The following is a 24,035-nucleotide window of genomic DNA, read 5'->3' as shown; positions in this document are numbered from 1 at the left end:
ACCTGTTGTATTTGGCGCATGTAACAAGTCAAATTTGATTTGAACTGCTTTAACTCAGCGACATTTGTGGGTTTTCAAGCATTAACTGCTCGTTTCAAGTCCTGCCATATCTCAATTGATTAGGTCTGGACTTTGACTAGGCCATTCCAAAACATAAAATGTGTTGCTTTTTAGCCATTTTCATGTAAACTTGCTTGTGTTTTGGATCATTGTATTGATGCATGCGCTCACAGACAGATGGCCTGACATTCTCCTGTAGAATTATCTGATACAGAGCAGAATTCATGGTTCCTTCTATTAAGGCAATTCATCAGGGCCCTGAGGCAGCAAAGCATCCCCAAACCATCACCATGCTTGCATAATGGAACCCCATGTCATCCAAAAACTAACTTTTGAATCATCTGTCCATAGAAAATTCTTCCAAGAGACTTGATGATCATCCAGGTGCTTCTTGGCAAACTTATGCAAAAGTTTTGGATGAAATGGGTCCCATTATGTCTGGCAAAAAACAAACACAGTAAGAACCTCATACCAACGGTCCAGCATGGTGGTGGTAGTGGGATGGTTTGGGGATGGTTTGCTGCCTCAGGACCTGGACAACTTTGATGCACTGCAAAGTAACTGGCATCTAGTGAACAAGAGAATATATTGAAAACTGATAAGACAAACAGCATATATTTTGATTATGTGAGATGTACCATATCTATTTATTTTTTATGAAAAGTATTCATTCCAGTTTTGGAAAATTATACATTGAAACACATTGTTTTGCTGATTGAATACAAAACAAAATATACAGCAAGTGTATCATTTGGTACACACAAATGAATGTACAGTACATCTTAAATTATTTGTCACTTTGTGATACACGATTTTAAACTTGTATGACAAATATTCAAATAAAATGTGCAGAAAAACAACAAATACTCAGAAATGAAATATTTTTTCCACTTTATAAAAATAAATACAAGATGGGTGTTTCCAAACGTAATCATTTGCTACGTTAGGTAGCTACAGTATATTTTAATGATAATTATAGTTATTGTTAAGTTAATAATTAATTAGGCCTACTTAAGTTAATATTGTGTTTTTCAGTCAGTAATCAAAGGCACAACATATACATTTGCTGTGCTGTTTCATGTAGTTTCTTCTTCATAACCAAGGCAGCATTGGGAACATTAGTGCTTTTGGTAAACATACTTCTGAAATGTGCCTGCATTCTATCATGCAGAAACAAATCTGTGAAAGGTACTCATTCAGTATTTTGGCTTATTAGAGGCACATGTGAATTACAACATGTAAGACCATCCACATTCAAGTGAAATAACACGACTCAACAAAACCAAAATATGATTATGTCCAATGACTCGACGGCTTATCACAACAGGCTCAACCACTCTATTCCTCCGTCCGTAGAGAAACATACTTTGCATCGTCTCTTGATATTCTTACTGGAGATTTGGAATGATATGCTCAGCTGCCCACATGGTTTTAGTCTATTGTGGAGACAGGCAGCCCAATTCTGATCTTTTGCCCAATTATTGGCAAAATATCTGATATGATTGGTGAAAAGTGAAAAAAAACATCAGAATTGGGCTGCCTGTCTAAACGCAGCCTTAGTGTCATATAAGTGTCACAGATATAACATCTCAAATCTCATGTTACACAAAGGACAACACCTAGGAGAACCTAAATGCTTGACACCTGATAACAGTCACACAAGCTCAGAGGTTTCCTGGTAGTCTGAACAGCGGGGGGGCTGAGTTAAAGCTGTGGATGGGGCTGAAAGGAGGCATCTCATGTGGCATTTGAGGAGCAGCGTTGGAGAAGAAGGGCGTGGCACGTATCACAGACCCTCACTGGTTTTGGCGAGGCGGGGAGGGGCAGCTCGTTGTCAGAGCAGGCATTGCAGAAGATCTCCCCACAGTTTCTACAGTGGTGCTAGAGAAATGAGACGCATTGAAAACACAAATCAGCTAATCTAGGCAAGAAGTACACTGCAAGGAAAAGATGTGCGTTATGGTTTACATAGGTTAACAATTAGAATGGCAACTATGTCACATCTTTTTGTGTTGCATGCTGGTTAAGCACTGTCCCAATTAATTTCACACAAAAAATGTAATGAGTTTAACCTAACCTTTCTCCGAGAGATGGAGAACTCCTTCTCACACAGTTTACAGATGTTGGCGTCTTTGTCCTTCAGCCAGATCTGCCCCCCCTGGAATATTTGATTGTTAGATAAGCGACTCATGAAACAGCATCGGCCAAGGTCAACATGCGGGTTAGTAGATCTGTTGTTTTCATAAGAACAAAAAAATGGGCTGATTGTTATTCAAGTGAAAGTTCAGTCCAATGTAGAACTCGAGAAACACTTACCTGAAGAGCTTTATTTGCCTCTTTTATGTCCTCGATTTTAAGTTTTGATCTGTGTTAAGAATAAGAAAAGCCAGGCATCAGTTTAGAGTTCACGTCACTCAATTTATTCAGGCAAAATTCCTAACTGGAACTTTGCAACAGTATGTGGACTAACTAAGGCCAAGAGGCATGTAAAAGGATCATGAATGTGATTATAGACCCTCCTCCACAACATAAAAGCATGTTGCTCCTTTCCACTCCTTTCTGAAAAGATACGTTGAGATTTCTCTAACTGATGGGGGTAAGAGGTTGCATTCCTTTTTGAAAGACAGACCGTGTTAAATAAAAATACATCAAACGAGGAGTTTAAAATAGACAAGTACTCGCTAAGTTTGCATCCCAGCTCCTCCAGGGCCTGCTCCTGTTCGTCACATACTCCAGTCAGCTGGCTGTTCTCATCCTGCAGCCTGTGGAACTCCTGGAGAAAAACATGTCAAATACGTCAGTCCACTGTGTGTAAATATACTCTATCCCTGTGACACAACGTAAAATGGAAAATATGTTGAACATAATACTTTTTAAATGCCACAATGTCACAAAAAGCTCTACGAGGAACCCTCACAAACCTTTTTAAGCCCATTTATTTGCTGGGCTTCAGCACTGAGCTGGGCGACGATGTCTCGTTCCCTCTCCAGGTTGTTTTGTAAGGTCTGCTGCCACTCCTTCTCAATCTTTAAGTCTGTCTCCAGCTGCAACCTACAACAGGAACAACATCCCGGATAACTCTGTTCAGTCTGTATCGCTGAAGATTGGCGCTAAACATTTAAAAGTAATTTCCGACTGAGTCGACATTTGTAGCATTTACCATAAAGGCACTCTTCGCTAGCACGGGAACACTGCCTTTAAATTTCAAATCACACTGTAACGCTGAATTTCCGGTATACGGACTGAATAGAGACCCAAATCTTCATTTTGGTGCAGAGACAAACAATATATTTATTATATAGAAGGAACAAGTGCTAAGAGCTGCTGTAAATATAGCGTATGTATGTGTACTTACCTCTGCTTCTCTCTCTGGGCTACCTGCTTTTGGAGGCTGTCGGCTTTGTTGACAAAGTCCTGCTTGAATTTGCGCGCTCCATCTTCTGCGGTCCAGCGGTCCCGATCAACCTCCTGTAATCTGGTGTAATTCAAACCAACTGGGTAAAACTGAGGCTCCAATCACAAGGAAAAAGGGGTGCAGGGGGTTGGGATGCAATGGGACAAACTGGCAAAAGAAAAGGGGGAGGCCAAACATCTACAGGCAGACCATTCTAAAGAGAAGATGGCCAGACATCTACAGGCAGACCATTCTGAAGAGAAGATGGTCAGACATCTACAGGCAGACCATTCTGAAGAGAAGATGGTCAGACATCTACAGGCAGACCATTCTGAAGAGAAGATGGTCAGACATCTACAGGCAGACCATTCTAAAGAGAAGATGGTCAGACATCTACAGGCAGACCATTCTAAAAGAGAAGATGGTCAGACATCTACAGGCAGACCATTCTGAAGAGAAGATGGTCAGACATCTACAGGCAGACCATTCTAAAGAGAAGATGGTCAGACATCTACAGGCAGACCATTCTAAAGAGAAGATGGTCAGACATCTACAGGCAGACCATTCTAAAGAGAAGATGGTCAGACATCTACAGGCAGACCATTCTGAAGAGAAGATGGTCAGACATCTACAGGCAGACCATTCTGAAGAGAAGATGGTCAGACATCTACAGGCAGACCATTCTAAAGAGAAGATGGTCAGACATCTACAGGCAGACCATTCTGAAGAGAAGATGGCCAGACATCTACAGGCAGACCATTCTAAAGAGAAGATGGTCAGACATCTACAGGCAGACCATTCTGAAGAGAAGATGGTCAGACATCTACAGGCAGACCATTCTAAAGAGAAGATGGTCAGACATCTACAGGCAGACCATTCTGAAGAGAAGATGGTCAGACATCTACAGGCAGACCATTCTAAAGAGAAGATGGTCAGACATCTACAGGCAGACCATTCTGAAGAGAAGATGGTCAGACATCTACAGGCAGACCATTCTAAAGAGAAGATGGTCAGACATCTACAGGCAGACCATTCTAAAGAGAAGATGGCCAGACATCTACAGGCAGACCATTCTGAAGAGAAGATGGTCAGACATCTACAGGCAGACCATTCTGAAGAGAAGATGGTCAGACATCTACAGGCAGACCATTCTAAAGAGAAGATGGTCAGACATCTACAGGCAGACCATTCTGAAGAGAAGATGGCCAGACATCTACAGGCAGACCATTCTGAAGAGAAGATGGTCAGACATCTACAGGCAGACCATTCTGAAGAGAAGATGGTCAGACATCTACAGGCAGACCATTCTGAAGAGAAGATGGTCAGACATCTACAGGCAGACCATTCTGAAGAGAAGATGGTCAGACATCTACAGGCAGACCATTCTGAAGAGAAGATGGTCAGACATCTACAGGCAGACCATTCTGAAGAGAAGATGGTCAGACATCTACAGGCAGACCATTCTGAAGAGAAGATGGTCAGACATCTACAGGCAGACCATTCTGAAGAGAAGATGGTCAGACATCTACAGGCAGACCATTCTAAAGAGAAGATGGTCAGACAGTGGCAGGACAGTTTGTAACATTTCTATGGACACAATCAGGGAGCTGATTTAACGCTGGCAATTATTTTAAAAGATTCATTCCACTACCACAATTTCAAAACATCTAACTTTATTGTTTCATGTGATAAAAGACAATTATTATACTTTTTATTGGCTATAATGAGTAGAGTATTTGCTCTTACAGATATGTTTGAGTGTATTAGCTTTTACAGTACCACAATAACAGGATGCACTACAAAACTTCCTTTAGTGAAAGGAGCTCGTCTTAACATTAGACTGATTAAAAAACCAACAAACTTTTTAAGAACAGTCAACCCATTACTTTACGATACTACATATGAACAAATCCCCTGCCTAGTGTTTACTGAGAGTTAGTGGTTGTGTTTGAATGCTCAGAAAGAGATGTCTTTAACAAGCTTGTATTGGTGCTCAGTGTCTGCGCTGGCACATTTTACGAATGACATGGCGAGCGTTCGCGTCTGGCTTAGCAAATCTTTATCACTATTGAGACCAAGTAGACAAAACAGGAAGTGTATCGATGTAGAAATATGTATGAAATTAAACGTATGAGGGTAAAAGATGGAAGCAATAAAAGACAAGAAGGAAAAGAAAAGAGAAATAGGAAGTCAATATCAGGGAACTTCCATTTGACCAAAATAAATAAGAAATTGTTAAGCAAAGTATTCTCATAGAAATATCACAAAGAAGATGGCGTTAAACGAATGGAAGAGAAAGGGAGGGATGGTCCATGTTGACTGAGACATGACAAAGCTACGGTCACATCACATCACACAACAAGACTACAGCCAAGTCAATGCTCCAAAATGGATTTGTAATATGGTAAAACATACATTCATAATACACCTACATGCAAAAAGAGAAAATACTTTGCATGCCACTGGGCCGGTTTCCTGCACACAGATTAAGCCTAGTCCCAGAGTATAAATCTCCATTGAAAGTACTTTTTAGTCCAGGGAAAGATTTACTCTGTGTCCAGGAAACCAGGCCTTAAATATTACCTTCAAATAATTGAAGAGGATATTTTAAGTCAACTCCCTTACCTCTGTTCCAGCTGTTTCATGGTTGCTGTGATTTGATTGGTCTTCTCCTCCAAACGAGTGATCATGTCGTTCTTCTGTTTCATGCCGTCATCGGAAGTCTGGTCGACAACACAGCAAAGCCATTAGATCAGTACAGTCACTGGAACATAACCTGATAACATAAACAACATAGCCTACTCTATGCACAAAAGCACCAGTAAAATTTGCCACACAAAAAGTTCCACGGCACCTGCATTTTTGAGTACATTTCCACGTTGATGGCCTTGACTTCGTCCAGCTGGTGGCGCAGGCCGATCAGTGTGTCCTGCTTCTCGTGGATGTCCTTCTCCAACAGTTTCATGGCCAGATCCATCTCCTGCTTCATGCTCACCTGCACCACCAACTCATTCTCCACATCCTACAGTGGGGGACAAGGAGAACAGCTGTCCGTCACCCCAAATCCTGCTCAACTGTAAAGCACTGACCTTTCTCACACAGACCATGCTACTGAATGCTCCTTACAACCAAAGATGACCATTTCAGAATTCTGCATTGGCTTATATTGGCAATGTTTCCTCTATTGTAAAGGTGAGTCTCCCCTTTCTACATTAGCTGCTTCCTCTGCCTAGAAAAAAAAACATTGGCTTCAATGGGTTTCAACTGAAAATGTGCCCCATATAGAAAAATGATCAAGGGGAAATGCTTGATGATGACAGACCTGGCGTAGTTGACACTCCTCCCTGAGCTGCCTCCTGGCCTCGTTGTACATCTCGTCCAGGCCCTGCCTCGACTTCTTGAAGGTGTCCAGCTCCACGTCCACGTCCACCTGGGTCACCTGACAGACAGTGACACGTCAACAGAGGTGACATTAGTGGATTAGTCCAAACCCACAATTCCTAATACCACAAACACTACAAATGAGGAACACGGTTTTACATTTGACTGACAGAGAGAGAACAGGACATTGTAAAAGGCATACCTCAAGTTGCTGCTGAGCTTTCATGAGAATAATAGTGTTCTCATTTCTAAGCTGATGATTCTCCTCTTGTAGTTTGATTATGTTGTTTTTTGCAATCGCCAGCTACAATGAAAAGAAGTTCAAATGAATACCAAATCAGATGTATAAAATGGTCAATTATTTGTAATGTTAGTACTGTATTAATGAGAGACTTTGCCATACCTCCTCAATGAGTTTAGAGTTTGATTTCTCCAAGTTATCGACCCTCCCTTGTAAGCCGTGTACTGAAGAACTGTGCCAAAGATACAAGTGCTAATTTAGTGCCATTTCGTATTTAGTCTCTCACAACAGGTGTTTGAAGAAGCACACTGCTTCAAGTATCGCATGTTTAAAACAGACTTTAAAAGGTCCTCATTAAAGAACATGAGTTAACGTCCTCACAAAACACGAGTACTTTCATTGTCTTTTAGAATTACATTTCCTGCAGTTGAACTAGTGAGCTTGAGTTCTTTAGAGGTTGAGGTTGTGCAATGAGCATAAGACTATAGAAGAGAAGAGACATCTTTATTTGCGTAACCAGTGCCAATAACTTGGTCTAAATAAGAGTTCCGCAGCACAAAACACAGTTGAGCAATTATCTCACACACACACACACACACACACACAGACACACACACACACACACAAAAAAAAAAATCACAATGATACAGTATGGTAAAGAAAAAAGATAAATACACTTACTTAAGCTGCCTGTTTAATTCTTCAACGTAGTTCTTCTGGTCCAGGATGGCTGCTATTTGACCATTTCTATTGGGAAAACAAATCATGGACGATAAATCAGAAAAGAGAACATTTATGTTCGAAAGTGTTAAGTATTTTGATATACAGTTGAAGTCGGAAGTTTAAAATACACCTTAGCCAAATACATTTAAACTTAGTTTTTCACAATTCCTGAAACTTAATTGTACTAAAAAAAATCTCTATCTTAGATCAGTTAGGATCACCACTTTATTTTAAGAATGTGAAATGTCAAAATAATAGTAGAGAGAATGATTTATTTCATCTTTTATTTCTTTCATCATTTGGTAGCATTGCCTTTAAAATTGTTTAACTTGCGTCAAACATTTCGGGTAGCCTTCCACAAGCTTCCCACAATAAGTTGGGTGAATTTTGGCCCATTCCTCCTGACAGAGCTGGTGTAACTAACTGAGTCAGGTTTGTAGGCCTCCTTGCTCGCAAACGTTTTTTCAGTTCTGCCCACAAATTTTCTATAGGATTGAGGTCAGGGCTTTGTGATGGCCACTCCAATACCTTGACTTTGTTGTCCTTAAGCCATTTTGCAACAACTTTGTAAGAATGCTTGGGGTCATTGTCCATTTGGAAGACCCTTTTGCGACCAAGCTTTAATTTCCTGACTGATGTCTTGAGATGTTGCTTCAATATATCCACATAATTTTCCATCCTCATGATGCCATTTATTTTGTGAAGTGCACCAGTCCCTCCTGCAGCAAAGCACCCCCACAACATGATGCTGCCACCCCCGTGCTTCACGGTTGGGATGGTGTTCTTCGGCTTGCAAGCATCCCCCTTTTCCTCCAAATGTAACGATGGTCATTATGGCCAAACAGTTCTATTTTTGTGTTATCAGACTAGAGGACATTTCTCCAAAAAATACGATCTTTGTCCCCATGTGCAGTTGCAAACCGTAGTCTGGATTTTTTATGGCAGTTTTGGAGCAGTGGCTTCTTCCTTGCTGAGTGGCCTTTCAGGTCATGTCGATATAGGACTCGTTTTACTGTGGATATAAATACTTTTGTACCCGTTTCCTCCAGCATCTTCACAAGGTCCTTTGCGGATGTTCTGGGATTGATTTGCCCTTTTCGCACCAAAGTACGTTCATCTCTTGGAGACAGAACGCGTCTCCTTCCTGAGCGGTATGACGGCTGCGTGGTCCCATGGTGTTTATACTTGCGTACTATTGTTTGTACAGATGAACGTGGTAACTTCAGGCGTTCGGAAATTGCTCCCAAGGATGAACCAGACTTGTGGAGGTCTACAATTTTTTTTCTGAAGTCTTGGCTGATTTCTTTTGATTTTCCCATGATGTCAAGCAAAGAGGCACTGAGTTTGAAGGTAGGTCTTGAAATACATCCACAGATACACCTCCAATTGACTCAAATGATGTCAATTAGCCTAACAGAAGCTTCTAAAGCCATGACAATTTACTGGAATTTTCCAAGCTGTTTAAAGGCACAGTCAACTTAGTGTATGTAAACTTCTGACCCACTGGAATTGTGATACAGTGAATTATAAGTGAAATAATCTGTCTGTAAACAGTTGTTGGAAAAATCACTTGTGTCATGCACAAAGTAGATGTCCTAACCGACTTGTCAAAACTATAGTTTGCTAACAAGAAATTTGTGGAGTGGTTGAAAAACGAGTTTTAATGACTCCAACCTAAGTATATGTAAACTTCCGACTTCAACTGTACTTGTATCTTTCTCAGCGTATCCAAGACAATGTGTAGTAGATATATTTTAATGGATATATTCCATCTCGTTAAAGTAACAAGAGTATCTACTTTACCTTTCTTCACTTCTGTAGTCATCAATGTCATTTTTCAAGTACATGGAGAAGTCAATGACCCCAACCTAAGAAATGTAAAATGTCACACAGCCAGTATTATTGAACATTTCTGCATAAACTTTGACCAGTATATTCCTTCTCAAATTGGGCTGAGACAATTGGAGTGTAAACGTCTGCTGCTAAAATCTGAATAGACTAGAAGCACAGCTGAACAGTTTAGATTATACTAATTTGTTTGGGCTTTGACATTTGTAGATACTAGTTTGATTAGTTTGTTGGGATGAAACGAGTGCTCTCCACGAGGTGAAAGGAACGCTGATCCTGCGTCCGCGAGTAGGACCCTGAATAACATTGAGGTGTCCTCTCACTTGCCTATTTTAAAAGGCTGTCATGGGGAATTTAGAACAATGACTGAAGTGGGGGGGTTGACTCACCTGTGTATCCAGGTCTTCTCCCTTGACACAAAGGTTGGCATCGATCACATTGAGTCCCACCAGCAGGCCAACGATGACAGCACCCTCCTCCTCTACCATCACAGCAGAATTCTCATAGAAATCACTGTGGGTGCAAAACGCACAGCGAAACATATTTCCCATCAAATCATCATCACATACAATGTTTACAAATTAATAACTAAAATATAGTTGTTGCATAAGTATTCACCCCATTTGTTAATGCAAGCCTAAATTAGTTCAGGAGTCAAATTTGGCTTAACAAATCATAATAAGTTACATGGACTTCACAATGTGTGAAATAATAGGGGTTGAAATGATTTTTGAATGACTACCTCGTCCTCTGTCCGCCATACATACAACATCTGTAAGGTTTCTCATTCAAGTAATGAATTTCAAACACAGATTCAACTACAAAGACCAGGGAGCTTTGCGAAAGCCTAATAAAGAAGGGCAGTGCATTTACATTACATTTTAGTCATTTAGCAGACGCTCTTATCCAGAGCGACTTACAGTAGAGTGCATACATTTTATTACATTTTTTTTTTTTTAAATACTGGCCCCCCGTGGGAATCGAACCCACAACCCGGGCGTTGCAAATGCCATGCTCTACCAACTGAGCTACAGTTGGTAGCCTATTGTTACTAGATGGGTAACAATAACAAATTTAGCACGGTCAAGTTAATAATGATGCTGTGGATTTTTTTCACTCCACTTTGACAGTGTTTTGTGTAGATCATTCACCATATTTTAAAAATGAAATTTCACTTTTGTAACAATAAAATGTGAAGCTTCAAGGGGGGTGAATACTTATGATAGGCACTGTATATACCATCACTGCTTATTCTATCAGTTTTCTTATAGAAAATGACTGACACCACCTCTACCCATCTGAAGGTGTTAGCGTCTCGTCTGCTGAGAAGCAGATGGTGAACCACTACCGAGGAGGCTGTCTGCCGGCCCAAGGACTTTGAATGGAGGTGAAGATGTGAGTGAGAAAAACCAGTGTGAGTGAGTTGAGACTGGGAGTCCTTCCAGTACCTTAGCAGGTCCTTTCTGGTGATCAGAAGGCGGAGGTAATCAGCCAGCCTCTTCTGCATCAGAGCTAGACGCAGCCAGGCCCGAGCTCTGCCCAGCGGAGTCCTACAATAAACAGAACAAAAACTACAGCCATTAGTCCAACAATACATATTGATATATGATATTCCTATTTAATTTCAAAGTGAAGAGTGGCCCATTGGGAGGGGGACAATACTTAATAGTGGATGAGTCATATAAAAACATCCAAACACGGTGTACTGTATGTGTGTTGACATTAGATGTGGCGTGCATGATTTATGATCGACATGCAAGTTGTTTCCATAATGTTTAACAGCCCGGCTGAGTCATCTTTATAGCACACAGAGGAAAATGTGTATGCTTGCTTTCCTAGGTTATAGAACATACAGTGCAAAGTATTCAGACCCCTTCCCTTTTTCTCATTTTGTTAAGTTACAGCCTTATTCTAAAATGGATTGAATCATTTTTCCCCCTCATCAAATAATGACAAAGATAAAAAAAACATGTTTTTTTTTGTTGAAAAGGTAAGTCTTCAGACCCTTTTGCTATGAGACTCGAAATTGAGCTCAGGTGCATCCTGTTTCCATTGATCATCCTTAAGCTGTTTCTACAACTTGATTGGAGCCCACCTGTGTTATATATTCTATTGACTGGCCATAGGGCTGTGACGGTCACAACATTCTGTCAGCCGGTGACTGTCAAGCAAATAACTGTCGGTCTCACGGTAATTGACTGTTAATTAGCATAAATACATTTAGCATCTCCTGGCTTCCTACAAGCCACTGATACAGACCTTTGGAACAACTACATTTTAAAAAGTCTAATAAATCCATGTAATATAGCCTTCACCTTCACAATAAACCCATTATTTATTTTAGACAGGTCTAAAGAAACACGATATAAAGAAAATGTAGCCTTTTTCAGGAGAACATAATAGTATACTCTGAGTTGTCCTTATGTTAGGTCCTGATCTGGCTATGTCAAATGGCTTTGGGCTACATGTGTTCATTTAGCAGACAAGATTTGCTTAGAATTCTGTGGCATTATTTTATAGTATGAAGAATAAAATTGAACAAAGATGTTTTCTCCAAACGATTTGAGGGAGTGCGCAATTCTTTGTTGAGCCGTTAACAAATAGGTATTCCTATATGCTTAAATTTAGAGTTATTAATGTAACTTCAGTTGTTCTACAAACATTGGGATATATGTTTTGATTTGTAATACACTGTAAGGCTGCATGATGTGACTAATGATGATTAGAAAAAAGTTGCTTGAAAGGCATGAGCTCTGCTTTGTGTTGTGCACAGGCTGAACACACTACATCAGTCACTCATTCACAATTTGAAAAGCACTTGATGTCTTTCAAATGAAGACAGACACATCGGGGACGCAACTGCTTGCGTCCTTATCCAAATCTGAGGTGCATATTGAAGATATTGCAAGAACTGTCCACATTTAGTTTTAGGCCTAACGAATAGCAAAAGCACTAGCCTATGTCAATCTACTATCCCCCATAGTACAAAAGTTGACCTATTCTGTGCTAGAAATAATTATTCCAAACATAGTCTGGGACAGTTGTGGGATGCGATAGATCCCACATGAACACAACCACTAGCATCAAAAAAACTTTTTGATGCAATGTTGCTAACACAACAGCAGAACTTTTTAGCTTAAAATGTTGATAAACTATCAGGATATTTCTTCACATTATAAGCTCAGCAATGCGCACACGGCAGTCAAGAGCAAATGTTCCATTAGTGGAAAACAACATTATCAAAAGTGACCACAAATGTGATTATCCATGTAATGCTTTTTTTTATTAATGTGCATTTTTATGGTGAAAATGATCTTCCCAGAACTTGAAACTCACGTGCTGCATACAGTATGCATGCCAGTTAGACTCTACACCTGTTGTAAAGCAGATTAATGTGCTTAATTTTAAAGAAGTTATTTGGCCACTTTAGTTGTGATTACAACCCTTATCAAAACATATAGGCCTATACTACATGAGGTGTGTGACTATTATTTGAAAAAGTAGAAGAAAAAAAAGAATGCGCAGTTTGCCTTAAGCTGGCCATCATTCACAAGTGATAGGCTAATATTATCACCGATCACACTATTCTTGATTTAATCTTGTCTTTACATATACTAAATAATATATGTGTGAAATTTGTTTTGACTTAGAATGGACCATTATCATGCACCTGTCGGGAAACAGGGGCAGCGGGAAAAAAAGACATGTCATCTCTGCACTTAAATAGAGAATGGAGGATGCTTTTCCTGTGGTTTATTTTCATGCCAGCCAGGTAGGCTATACTCCTGTTGTAAAGATAAGCAATGTGATTAATATTTGCTTAATATTAGGAAAGTTGAGAAATAAATATAGTAGGCCTAGCCTATAGAAAACTGATGGGATCCTCCTCTTTTTAAGAGGCCATCACTCAGTTCTCACACAATTGCATAGCCTATAGAAATGTTGCGCAACACGAGCTTATGGGCTCTCATGAAGTGTTTGATTAGATTTTAGATTAGATTTGCATTGATGTCAGAGTGACTAGAGGGACAATAGAGTGCTGACTACCAGACAGTTAGTAAGTGTGGTAGGCTACTAATGACCATCAGCATCATCAGAGCTTGGAGAAGCCTAGTTACTATGACTAAACGATCACATGGAATTTGACTACCTTCAGGACTCGTGACCGCTGGTGTGGTGGTAATACGGTCACCGCAGCCCTAATTTCACATGATTTGGAAAGGCACACACCTGTCTATATAAAGGTCCCACAGTTGACAGTGCATGTCAGAGCAAAAACCAAGTCATGAGGTCGACGGAATTGTCCGTAGAGCTCCGAGACAGGATTGTGTCGAGACACAGATCTAGGGAAGGGTACCAAAAATGTCTGCAGCACTGAACACAGTGGCCTCCATCATTCTTAAATGGAAGAAGTTTGGAACCACCAAGACGCTTCCTAGAGCTGGCCACACGGCCAAACTGAGCAATCGGGGAGAAGGGCCGTGGTCAGGGAGGTGACCAAGAACCGGATGATCACTGTCAGAGCTCCAGAGTTCCTCTGTGGAAATGGGAGGCAACCATCTCTGCAGCACTCCACCAATCAGGCCTTTATGGTAAAGTGGCCAGACGGAAGTCACTCCTCAGTAAATGGCACATGACAGCCCGCTTGGAGTTTGCCAAAAGGAACATAAAGGACTCTCAGACCATGAGAAACAAGATTCTCTGGTTTGATGAAACCAAGATTGATCTCTTTGGCCTGAATGCCAAGCATCACCTCTGGAGGAAACCGGGCACCATCCCTACGGTGAAGCATGTTGGTGGCAGCATCATGCTGTGGGGATTTTTCAGCGGTAGGACCTGGGAGACTAGTCAGGACCGAGGGAAAGATGAACGAGGGAAAGTACAGAGAGATCCTTGATGAAAACCTGCTCCAGAGAGCTCAGGACCTCAGACTGGGGTGAAGGTTCACCTTCCAACAGGACAACAACCCTAACCACACAGCCAAGACAAGGCAGGAGTAGCTTCAGGACAAGTCCCTGAATGTCCTTGAGTGGCCCAACCAGAGCCTGGACTTGAACCCAATCGAACATCCCTGGAGAGACCTGAAAATAGCTGTGCAGTGACCTGCACATCCAACCTGACAGAGCTTGAGAGAATCTGCAGAGAAGAATGGGAGAAACTCCCCAAATACAGGTGTGCAAAGCTTGTTGTGTCATACCCAAGAATAATCTAAGCTGTAATCGCAGCCAAAGGTGCTTCAACGAAGTACTGAGTAAAGGGTCTGAATACTTATGTAAATGTCATATTTCATTATTATTATTACTGTTGCTTTTTAATTAGCAAAAAAAATGAAAAACCTGTTTTTGCTTTGTCATTAATGTGTGTAGACTGATGAGGGGGGGGGAATCACATTTAATCAATTTTAGAAAATGGCTGTAACGTAACACAATGTGAATACTTTCCGAATGCACTGTATGTCTTAACCTTTCTATATGTGGTTCCCTTTACAATCTGGGCTGAAATGATGCTTCACCAGAGTTTCAGTCTTAATGAAAAACACGAAGCGAAAGTACAAAAATACTTTGAGGCACTTCCTTGTTCTGGCTCAAGTTTCTCTTTAGCAGTGAACACAGGGTTCCAATTAGGCCTAGTGCTTTTAAACTTGTAGTACACTTTCTGCTTGCAGTGAACCGTAGTGGTCATTAGGGCCTACAAATGTAAACAAAACCAACGTGAACACAAAGTTCATAAAATATACATTTCTGAGAAGAAAGGACACTGTTCTGGTGAGCTCAAATGTGTAAACCCCTTAGTTAACCGAAAAACATGACAAACAAAAGCCAACGTGTTTGGGCATGGTGTCAGCCTGTTTCAGGGCGTAAAGATGAAGGCTGACACCATGCCCAAATGCATTGGCCTGTTTGTCTTGTTCTTAACTATTTCTAACTAAATGCCACGAAAATAAAGGCTTTTTAAGGCTCGATTCAATCGGTATCGATGAAGATCAGCTTTGCAGCTTGATTGACATTTAAAGCCAATGTTCCCTCATTAGCGGAGACTGCATTCAAGGTAAATACTGCATATGTCGGCTCAATCCGAAATTACCTTAAAACTTCAAGCGTGCTACGTCGCTGAACTTCGGCGATATGGATTGAATCAAGCCCTAATCAAGAAGTTAATCCCTCCATTTTTCTACATAGAAATGTCAGCTACAGTCATCTCTCTCTCTCTCTTCTGGTACCATACTTTAGTCCTGGTAGGTCCCTGACGCTGGCTGCGATCTCTCCTGCCTCGGGACACAACTTCTCCACCATCTCTAGAGGACCCCACAGAGACTTGTTGTATCCAAGAAATGACTTCTTCACTGCGGGTGCAAGAATAAACATTGAGCCTTATCTCATAGGTAATGTTACACAACACACTGGAGAAAATATTATGTTGCAACTTTTAACTATCAAGAAAATAATGGGAAAGGGGAGATTATAGCATATTTATATATTTCGGCACATCCTGCCAACAGTGGGCATCGAGGATGATACAGTATGTGTTGGTTAATGAACATAACAAATCATTATGTAATAAAAATGTGTCCATGAGCTGATCGTGTCAACATTATGAATGGGATTCAACTAGTTCTGCACCATGGTAACTATGATAAGTGAATACCTCTGAGGCCATGTTTGAGGCAGTGCTCCATGACAACAAAGAACTGCTGGAGTGGGGGGTAGTCGGAGTCCAGGGTGCGTCCAAAACTGAGGGCCGACTCGATCAGGCCTTTGATGCTGAGCTTGGCCATGTTCAGCAGGTTGGTTCTCTCCATCGACATAGGGTCCCGCAGAGCTGGAGAGGGAAGGAAACAGACCCACATTTGGGAATGGTCAATTCAAACACTACCTATAGTATGTCAACAAAGAGCCATGCCATTATGTTTTGCATAGTGGTGCACACATACATACATACATACATACATACATACATACATACAGCACATGTTGACATCTGTAATGCCTATCTACATTATGTCAATAAACAGTCATCAATTCATCATCTCACATTTCATAGTTCCATTTCATAGTTCTCTGCAATATGTGTTGTACAGACATGACACGTATGTTGGCACGTTATTGGGTTTCATCCTGGCTAATAAATAACCTTTTCTAATCAACTAAATGTATGATGAGTGTTTCATTACTATTTCTGATCGAACCAGAAGAAAACATCGATCAGAAAGAGTTTTGCACTGGCCTTTAGCTGTAAATATGCAACTGACACATGGGGCAAATGATGCCATCTATCATGTTGCTATTCTGCTTCAGATCAGAGTAGTCAGTAGGTGAGAGATCTGTTAATGTGCAATCTGTGTGTTACAGGCCTATTCCCACTCCACAAGGGACGCAGCAGGTCTGAATCACCCAAAGGAACTGCAGCAAGCATCGCATCTGGATCACCATATGAACACGGGGTGTGGTTCTAACTAGCTATTGGTTAATCGCACAAAAACATCATGAGGTTATCACAATTTGACAGTGAGTGAGTTGAATTGATAAGAGAATAATTCTGCTCACGCAGAAAAATAGATGCATGTCGCACAATCAACAATGACCGACATATATGCATTTGATACTGTAGCAACACGTTTGGAGCAGGGACGGGATGACACGACAGCTGTGTTGATCTATGCAAAATCCAACAACAAAACAAGATGAGCACATAACTCCAAATTACCTTGGGCACTCCATTCGTTTACAAAAGATGTGGGTTCCGCTACCTTCGCCAAAACATGACTGCTGCTTCCTGAAAAGGTCTCTGATGCTTTCCTGGCTAGTGCAAATATGGGTGCCTGCCATCTCCCGTCCCCGGCTCTCATGGTCGTGGTGGTGCTAGCTTTTTCACCGGCCGATTTTTCTTCCTGAAACCTAAGGATTCCGAATACTTGAGACTTCTCTTTGTTGCTCTCTGCTTCAGCTAATACAAGGTCGTGCTCTGCAGGTGTCGCCATCGTCGAAATATCATACGGACAATTCACCTGGCGACCATTGTTGCAGAAATGTCTGGGATAGCATTGCTAAATCATCCAATTCCAACACTATAATGCCTATCAAATGTCGTCTACATTCTAAGTGTGAACGCCGCTTTCACAGGCATCAATGACAAATGATGATCCCTTATTCGCCGCAGAGTACAGATCCTATGAAGCCGAATCCCTCAGGTCCGTATGGGTGGCGTCAAAAACGCACACAAATGCACTACGTAATGGCGTGAGATACTTGGGATTGTGCTACCCTCTACCGCGGGCTGGAAGAAATCTAGTTCTTTCTGCATACAATTTGGAGTACTGTATAATATAATGATATGTACAGGTATCAATTATTTAAATGGAGTAAAATAAAATCTGATTTAAGTAATTAAATATTAATAAAACAATTAGTAAACTTGCCTAGCTCTATACAGCGTTTAGAGAACATAGAAGTGTTGATCAAACATGAATATTTCTTGTCATCAAAAGTTCGCAGAAATTAATAATCTTACTAAGTAATGAATAAAAATGGTCACTAGATAAACTTGATGCATGTCCCTCTAAAGTTAATAAATGATCTGGAATGGATAGTTTTCATAATTCAATGGAGCCTTTTAGTAGGATTCCAGTTTTTCCAAGTCTGTGTCTGTAATCCTCAGTTAAAAAAAAGAGTGGGCACAATATAATTGAGAAGAAATGATAGGCTATCTGCTTTTGTTTACCTTGACTGTATGCAAGTCGCTCCATGCTCTCAGTATGAGTGATGCCCCAGCGATGTAAACTCTGAGGGGAATACATGGTGAAGATCACTTCAACCCAAGATGGTCCTGGGACCTGGACAAACAACTATTTAGTCTGCAGTAAGAGAGGAGAGAAGTCGAAGTGTTACACAAATACAGGGATGCCAACAACAGCCTTAGAAAAAGCATCACACACATTCTCCCCATGAGAGAATAATGACTGTGAAATGTAAATTATAATTCATGCAAAACCAAAATCATGAAATTGAAGGGGAAATAACTGATTTATGTGCCCGAGGGCCAACTGAGGCCCACACAGTGTCAGTTGGTCACAGACCAACATAAAACAGGAATATTCTGACACAGTATAATGTGCACTTTATTGCCCTTAGTTTTGAATCTGGACCATAACACAGCATGTCATGAGCTCATGGAAAGAGATAAACAAAATGATAAACAATGTAATAAATCCGAGCAATATGGTTATAAATATGTTGGTCTTAGATCCATTAACTAAATAAGCGGAACATTGTTCCGTGGAAACATACAGATTCTATTAACTTGCCTATTCCATTTCCTAATTCTACAGGCGGAACAGCCTTCTTGTATTTTCAGAAGCAAGCAGGAACCAGGACTGTGGAGTCCATTGTGTCCACTGACAGTGTCAGTAACATTTCTGCTGTTTTCCTGCTGATTTGCCAGTCAGTGCTGCACTATCATATGACTCTGATTTCCTGCGGCACCCTCCCTTTCTACCAGTTACACATGGACTGAGATATGTCCTCTACACTCTGTAACATCCTCCCTGAGAGATATAATCTACATTATAACATCCTCCCTGAGATATATATTCTATACTGTAACATCCTCCCTGAGATATATATTCTATACTGTAACAACCTCCCTGAGATATATATTGTATACTGTAACATCCTCCCTGAGATATATATTCTATACTGTAACATCCTCCCTGAGATATATATTCTATACTGCAACATCCTCCCTGAGATATATATTCTATACTGTAACATCCTACATGAGATATATATTCTATACTGTAACATCCTCCATGAGATATATATTCTATACTGTAACATCCTCCCTGATATATATATTCTATACTGTAACATCCTCCATGTTATATATATATTCTATACTGTAACATCCTCCCTGACATATATATTCTATACTGTAACATCCTCCCTGATATATATATTCTATACTGCAACATCCTCCCTGAGATATATATATTCTATACTGCAACATCCTCCCTGAAGATATATATTCTATACTGTAACATCCTCCCTGAATATATATATTCTATACTGTAACATCCTCCCTGATATATATTATTCTATACTGTAACATCCTCCCTGAGATATATATTCTATACTGTAACATCCTCCATGAGATATATATTCTATACTGTACCATCCTCCCTGATATATATATTATATACTGTAACATCCTCCATGAGATATATATTCTATACTGTAACATCCTCCCTGAGATATATATTCTATACTGTAACATCCTCCCTGAGATATATATTCTATACTGTAACATCCTCCCTGAGATATATATTCTATACTGTAACATCCTCCATGAGATATATATTCTATACTGTAACATCCTCCCTGAGATATATATTCTATACTGTAACATCCTCCCTGAGATATATATTCTATACTGTAACATCCTCCCTGAGATATATATTCTATACTGTAACATCCTCCCTGAGATATATATTCTATACTGTAACATCCTCCATGAGATATATATTCTATACTGTAATATCCTCCCTGATATATTCTATACTGTAACATCCTCCCTGAGATATATATTCTATACTATAACATCCTCCCTGATATATATATATTCTATACTGTAACATCCTCCCTGAGATATATATTCTATACTGTAACATCCTCCCTGAGATATATATTCTATACTGTAACATCCTCCCTGAGATATATATTCTATACTGTAACATCCTCCATGAGATATATATTCTATACTGTAACATCCTCCCTGATATATATATATTCTATACTGTAACATCCTCCCTGATATATATATATTCTATACTGTAACATCCTCCCTGATATATATTTATTCTATACTGTAACATCCTCCCTGAGATATATATTCTATACTGTAACATCCTCCATGAGATATATATTCTATACTGTAACATCCTCCCTGAGATATATATTCTATACTGTAACATCCTCCATGAGATATATATTCTATACTGTAACATCCTCCATGAGATATATATTCTATACTGTAACATCCTCCCTGAGATATATATTCTATACTGTAACATCCTCCCTGAGATATATATTCTATACTGTAACATCCTCCATGAGATATATATTCTATACTGTAACATCCTCCCTGAGATATATATTCTATACTGTAACATCCTCCCTGATATATATATTCTATACTGTAACATCCTCCCTGAGATATATATTCTATACTGTAACATCCTCCCTGAGATATATATTCTATACTGTAACATCCTCCATGAGATATATATTCTATACTGTAATATCCTCCCTGATATATTCTATACTGTAACATCCTCCCTGATATATATATTCTATACTATAACATCCTCCCTGATATATATATATTCTATACTGTAACATCCTCCCTGAGATATATATTCTATACTGTAACATCCTCCCTGAGATATATATTCTATACTGTAACATCCTCCCTGAGATATATATTCTATACTGTAACATCCTCCATGAGATATATATTCTATACTGTAACATCCTCCCTGATATATATATTCTATACTGTAACATCCTCCCTGAGATATATATTCTATACTGTAACATCCTCCCTGAGATATATATTCTATACTGTAACATCCTCCATGAGATATATATTCTATACTGTAATATCCTCCCTGATATATTCTATACTGTAACATCCTCCCTGATATATTCTATACTATAACATCCTCCCTGATATATATATATTCTATACTGTAACATCCTCCCTGAGATATATATTCTATACTGTAATATCCTCCCTGATATATTCTATACTATAACATCCTCCCTGATATATATATATTCTATACTGTAACATCCTCCCTGAGATATATATTCTATACTGTAACATCCTCCCTGAGATATATATTCTATACTGTAACATCCTCCCTGAGATATATATTCTATACTGTAACATCCTCCCTGAGATATATATTCTATACTGTAACATACTCCCTGAGATATATATTCTATACTGTAACATCCTCCCTGAGATATATATTCTATACTGTAACATCCTCCATGAGATATATATTCTATACTGTAACATCCTCCCTGAGATATATATTCTATACTGTAACATCCTCCCTGTATATATTCTATACTGTAACATCCTCCCTGAGATATATATTCTATACTGTAACATCCTCCCTGAATATATATATTCTATACTGTAACATCCTCCCTGATATATATATTCTATACTGTAACATCCTCCCTGATATATATATTCTATACTGTAACATCCTCCCTGAGATATATATTCTATACTGTAACATCCTCCCTGAGATATATATTCTATACTGTAACATCCTCCATGAGATATATATTCTATACTGTAACATCCTCCATGAGATATATATTCTATACTGTAACATCCTCCCTGAGATATATATTCTATACTGTAACATCCTCCCTGAGATATATATTCTATACTGTAACATCCTCCATGAGATATATATTCTATACTGTAACATCCTCCATGAGATATATATTCTATACTGTAACATCCTCCCTGAGATATATATTCTATACTGTAACATCCTCCCTGAGATATATATTCTATACTGTAACATCCTCCCTGAGATATATATTCTATACTGTAACATCCTCCCTGAGATATATATTCTATACTGTAATATCCTCCCTGATATATTCTATACTGTAACATCCTCCCTGATATATATATTCTATACTATAACATCCTCCCTGATATATATATATTCTATACTGTAACATCCTCCCTGAGATATATATTCTATACTGTAACATCCTCCCTGAGATATATATTCTATACTGTAACATCCTCCCTGAGATATATATTCTATACTGTAACATCCTCCCTGAGATATATATTCTATACTGTAACATCCTCCCTGATATATATATATTCTATACTGTAACATCCTCCCTGAGATATATATTCTATACTGTAACATCCTCCCTGATATATATATTCTATACTGTAACATCCTCCATGAGATATATATTCTATACTGTAATATCCTCCCTGATATATTCTATACTGTAACATCCTCCCTGATATATATATATTCTATACTGTAACATCCTCCCTTCTGTGTTCTCTTGTAGAATGTTCACTGAACATAGACTAATTAACATTATACACTAGTACTAAACAAACCGCTGGACTGTCTGTCTGGACTTTGATGAAAATAGTGCTGACTTACCTCAGGCAGAGCAACAATAGCAGCAGCACACTGCTTGGCTTGTTTCAGATGGGCTCAGACTGACTCAGTAACTCCAGATCTTGCCTGGCTGGGTTGGGGTCTGTTTGGTGTGCTGCATTGGGCCTTGCTACTGAGGGAGCCTCATCCCTCTGCAGTCAGTCACAGGCAGAGAAGAGGGAATGTCGCCCAGTGGAACAACTCGGAGCACAGAGTACACATACGGGCAGCAGATGAGAGGGGTCGATGAGGGCGGAGGAGGAGTCTCCTGTTTGAGGAGGGGCAGGAATGGTTCTGCTGATGGGGAGGAACAAGTCTACACAGGCCGGCCAATCCCTGGCCTCCTGTAGTAAATGTATTGCAAAGACATTCAGGAAGTGGTTTAAGTGAGTGACACCAAAGATGGTGGATGAATTAAGATGTCCCACTCAGGCCTTTTACCATTAAAAAAGGTCAGTTCCGGTCTGCTTAACGGGGTGGCTGTATATGAAGCAGAAAACATTTGGGAATAGGATATGTCCTTCCTCTTCCGTCTCTGGTGACACCTCTGTATGAATGCATTAATAGCAAAATGCATGGAATACATAGATTAAGATGTATCAAGATGATCTGATCACTCAAGTAGTATTTCAGTGATCAATCACAGTGACAGAAATGTATCAAATATTAATGTGGATATTACTTTCAAGTGACCATTCATTATTTAGTAATTAGTAATGTATTTGTATTATTTAGAATGACATACAACATAACAAACTGCTGTTTTATGTTCAAATGGTAATCCAACTGTCCGATCAGTAAAAATGTAATGTTTAATTGTCAGTCATCTCGGTTAATCCAGAACTAAAATCTCACGTAATTAGTCAGATGTGTAGTCTGTCCACGAGAGATACAATTTTCTCATATGATGTTCTATATTCTACCCAGAAGATGGTAGTATCTCCCAAGGCAAGAGTCATGGTACCCGCTCCCTCCATTAGATTGACAATCTGTTTAATTTGGATTAATAAAAGGAATGGACAGATCGTATTTTAATTTTTGACCATGCGGTCAAACAGGAATGGTGGAAAGAAAACACAATTATTTGTGGTTCCTATTCAAAGAAAGCTACCAGGCACCAACATGATGTCACTCATTCCAACCTTTGCTCCATTCATAAACCACAGTGTTTG

General features: G+C 39.5%; 1 protein-coding gene across 5 annotated transcripts; it reads right to left on the bottom strand.

Moving 5' to 3' along the window:
• Positions 1 to 677: 677 nt before the first annotated feature.
• LOC100194859 (RUN and FYVE domain containing 2) lies at positions 678 to 23,085 on the bottom strand. Of its 5 annotated transcripts, none has more exons than XR_006762521.1 (19): positions 17,352 to 17,877; positions 16,293 to 16,466; positions 15,873 to 15,990; positions 11,096 to 11,197; positions 10,037 to 10,160; positions 9,603 to 9,667; positions 7,758 to 7,823; positions 7,239 to 7,308; positions 7,038 to 7,139; positions 6,777 to 6,893; positions 6,309 to 6,476; positions 6,080 to 6,177; positions 3,416 to 3,535; positions 2,982 to 3,111; positions 2,739 to 2,833; positions 2,377 to 2,425; positions 2,138 to 2,218; positions 1,617 to 1,941; positions 678 to 1,517 (listed from the first exon to the last, which is right to left on the bottom strand). XR_006762521.1 is itself a non-coding variant. In XM_014180117.2 (19 exons), the coding sequence occupies exons 2-19, from the start codon at positions 18,439 to 18,441 to the stop codon at positions 1,798 to 1,800; spliced, it is 1,899 nt and encodes a 632-aa protein (XP_014035592.1). In that variant the 5' UTR covers positions 18,442 to 18,498; positions 22,867 to 23,085; the 3' UTR covers positions 678 to 1,797.
• Positions 23,086 to 24,035: the final 950 nt, after the last annotated feature.

The sequence above is a fragment of the Salmo salar genome, chromosome ssa28, assembly GCF_905237065.1.
Source record: "Salmo salar chromosome ssa28, Ssal_v3.1, whole genome shotgun sequence".
Lineage (NCBI taxonomy): Eukaryota > Metazoa > Chordata > Actinopteri > Salmoniformes > Salmonidae > Salmo > Salmo salar.
Note: the sequence above shows the minus strand (reverse complement) of the source record. Positions and strands in the feature narration are given on the sequence as shown.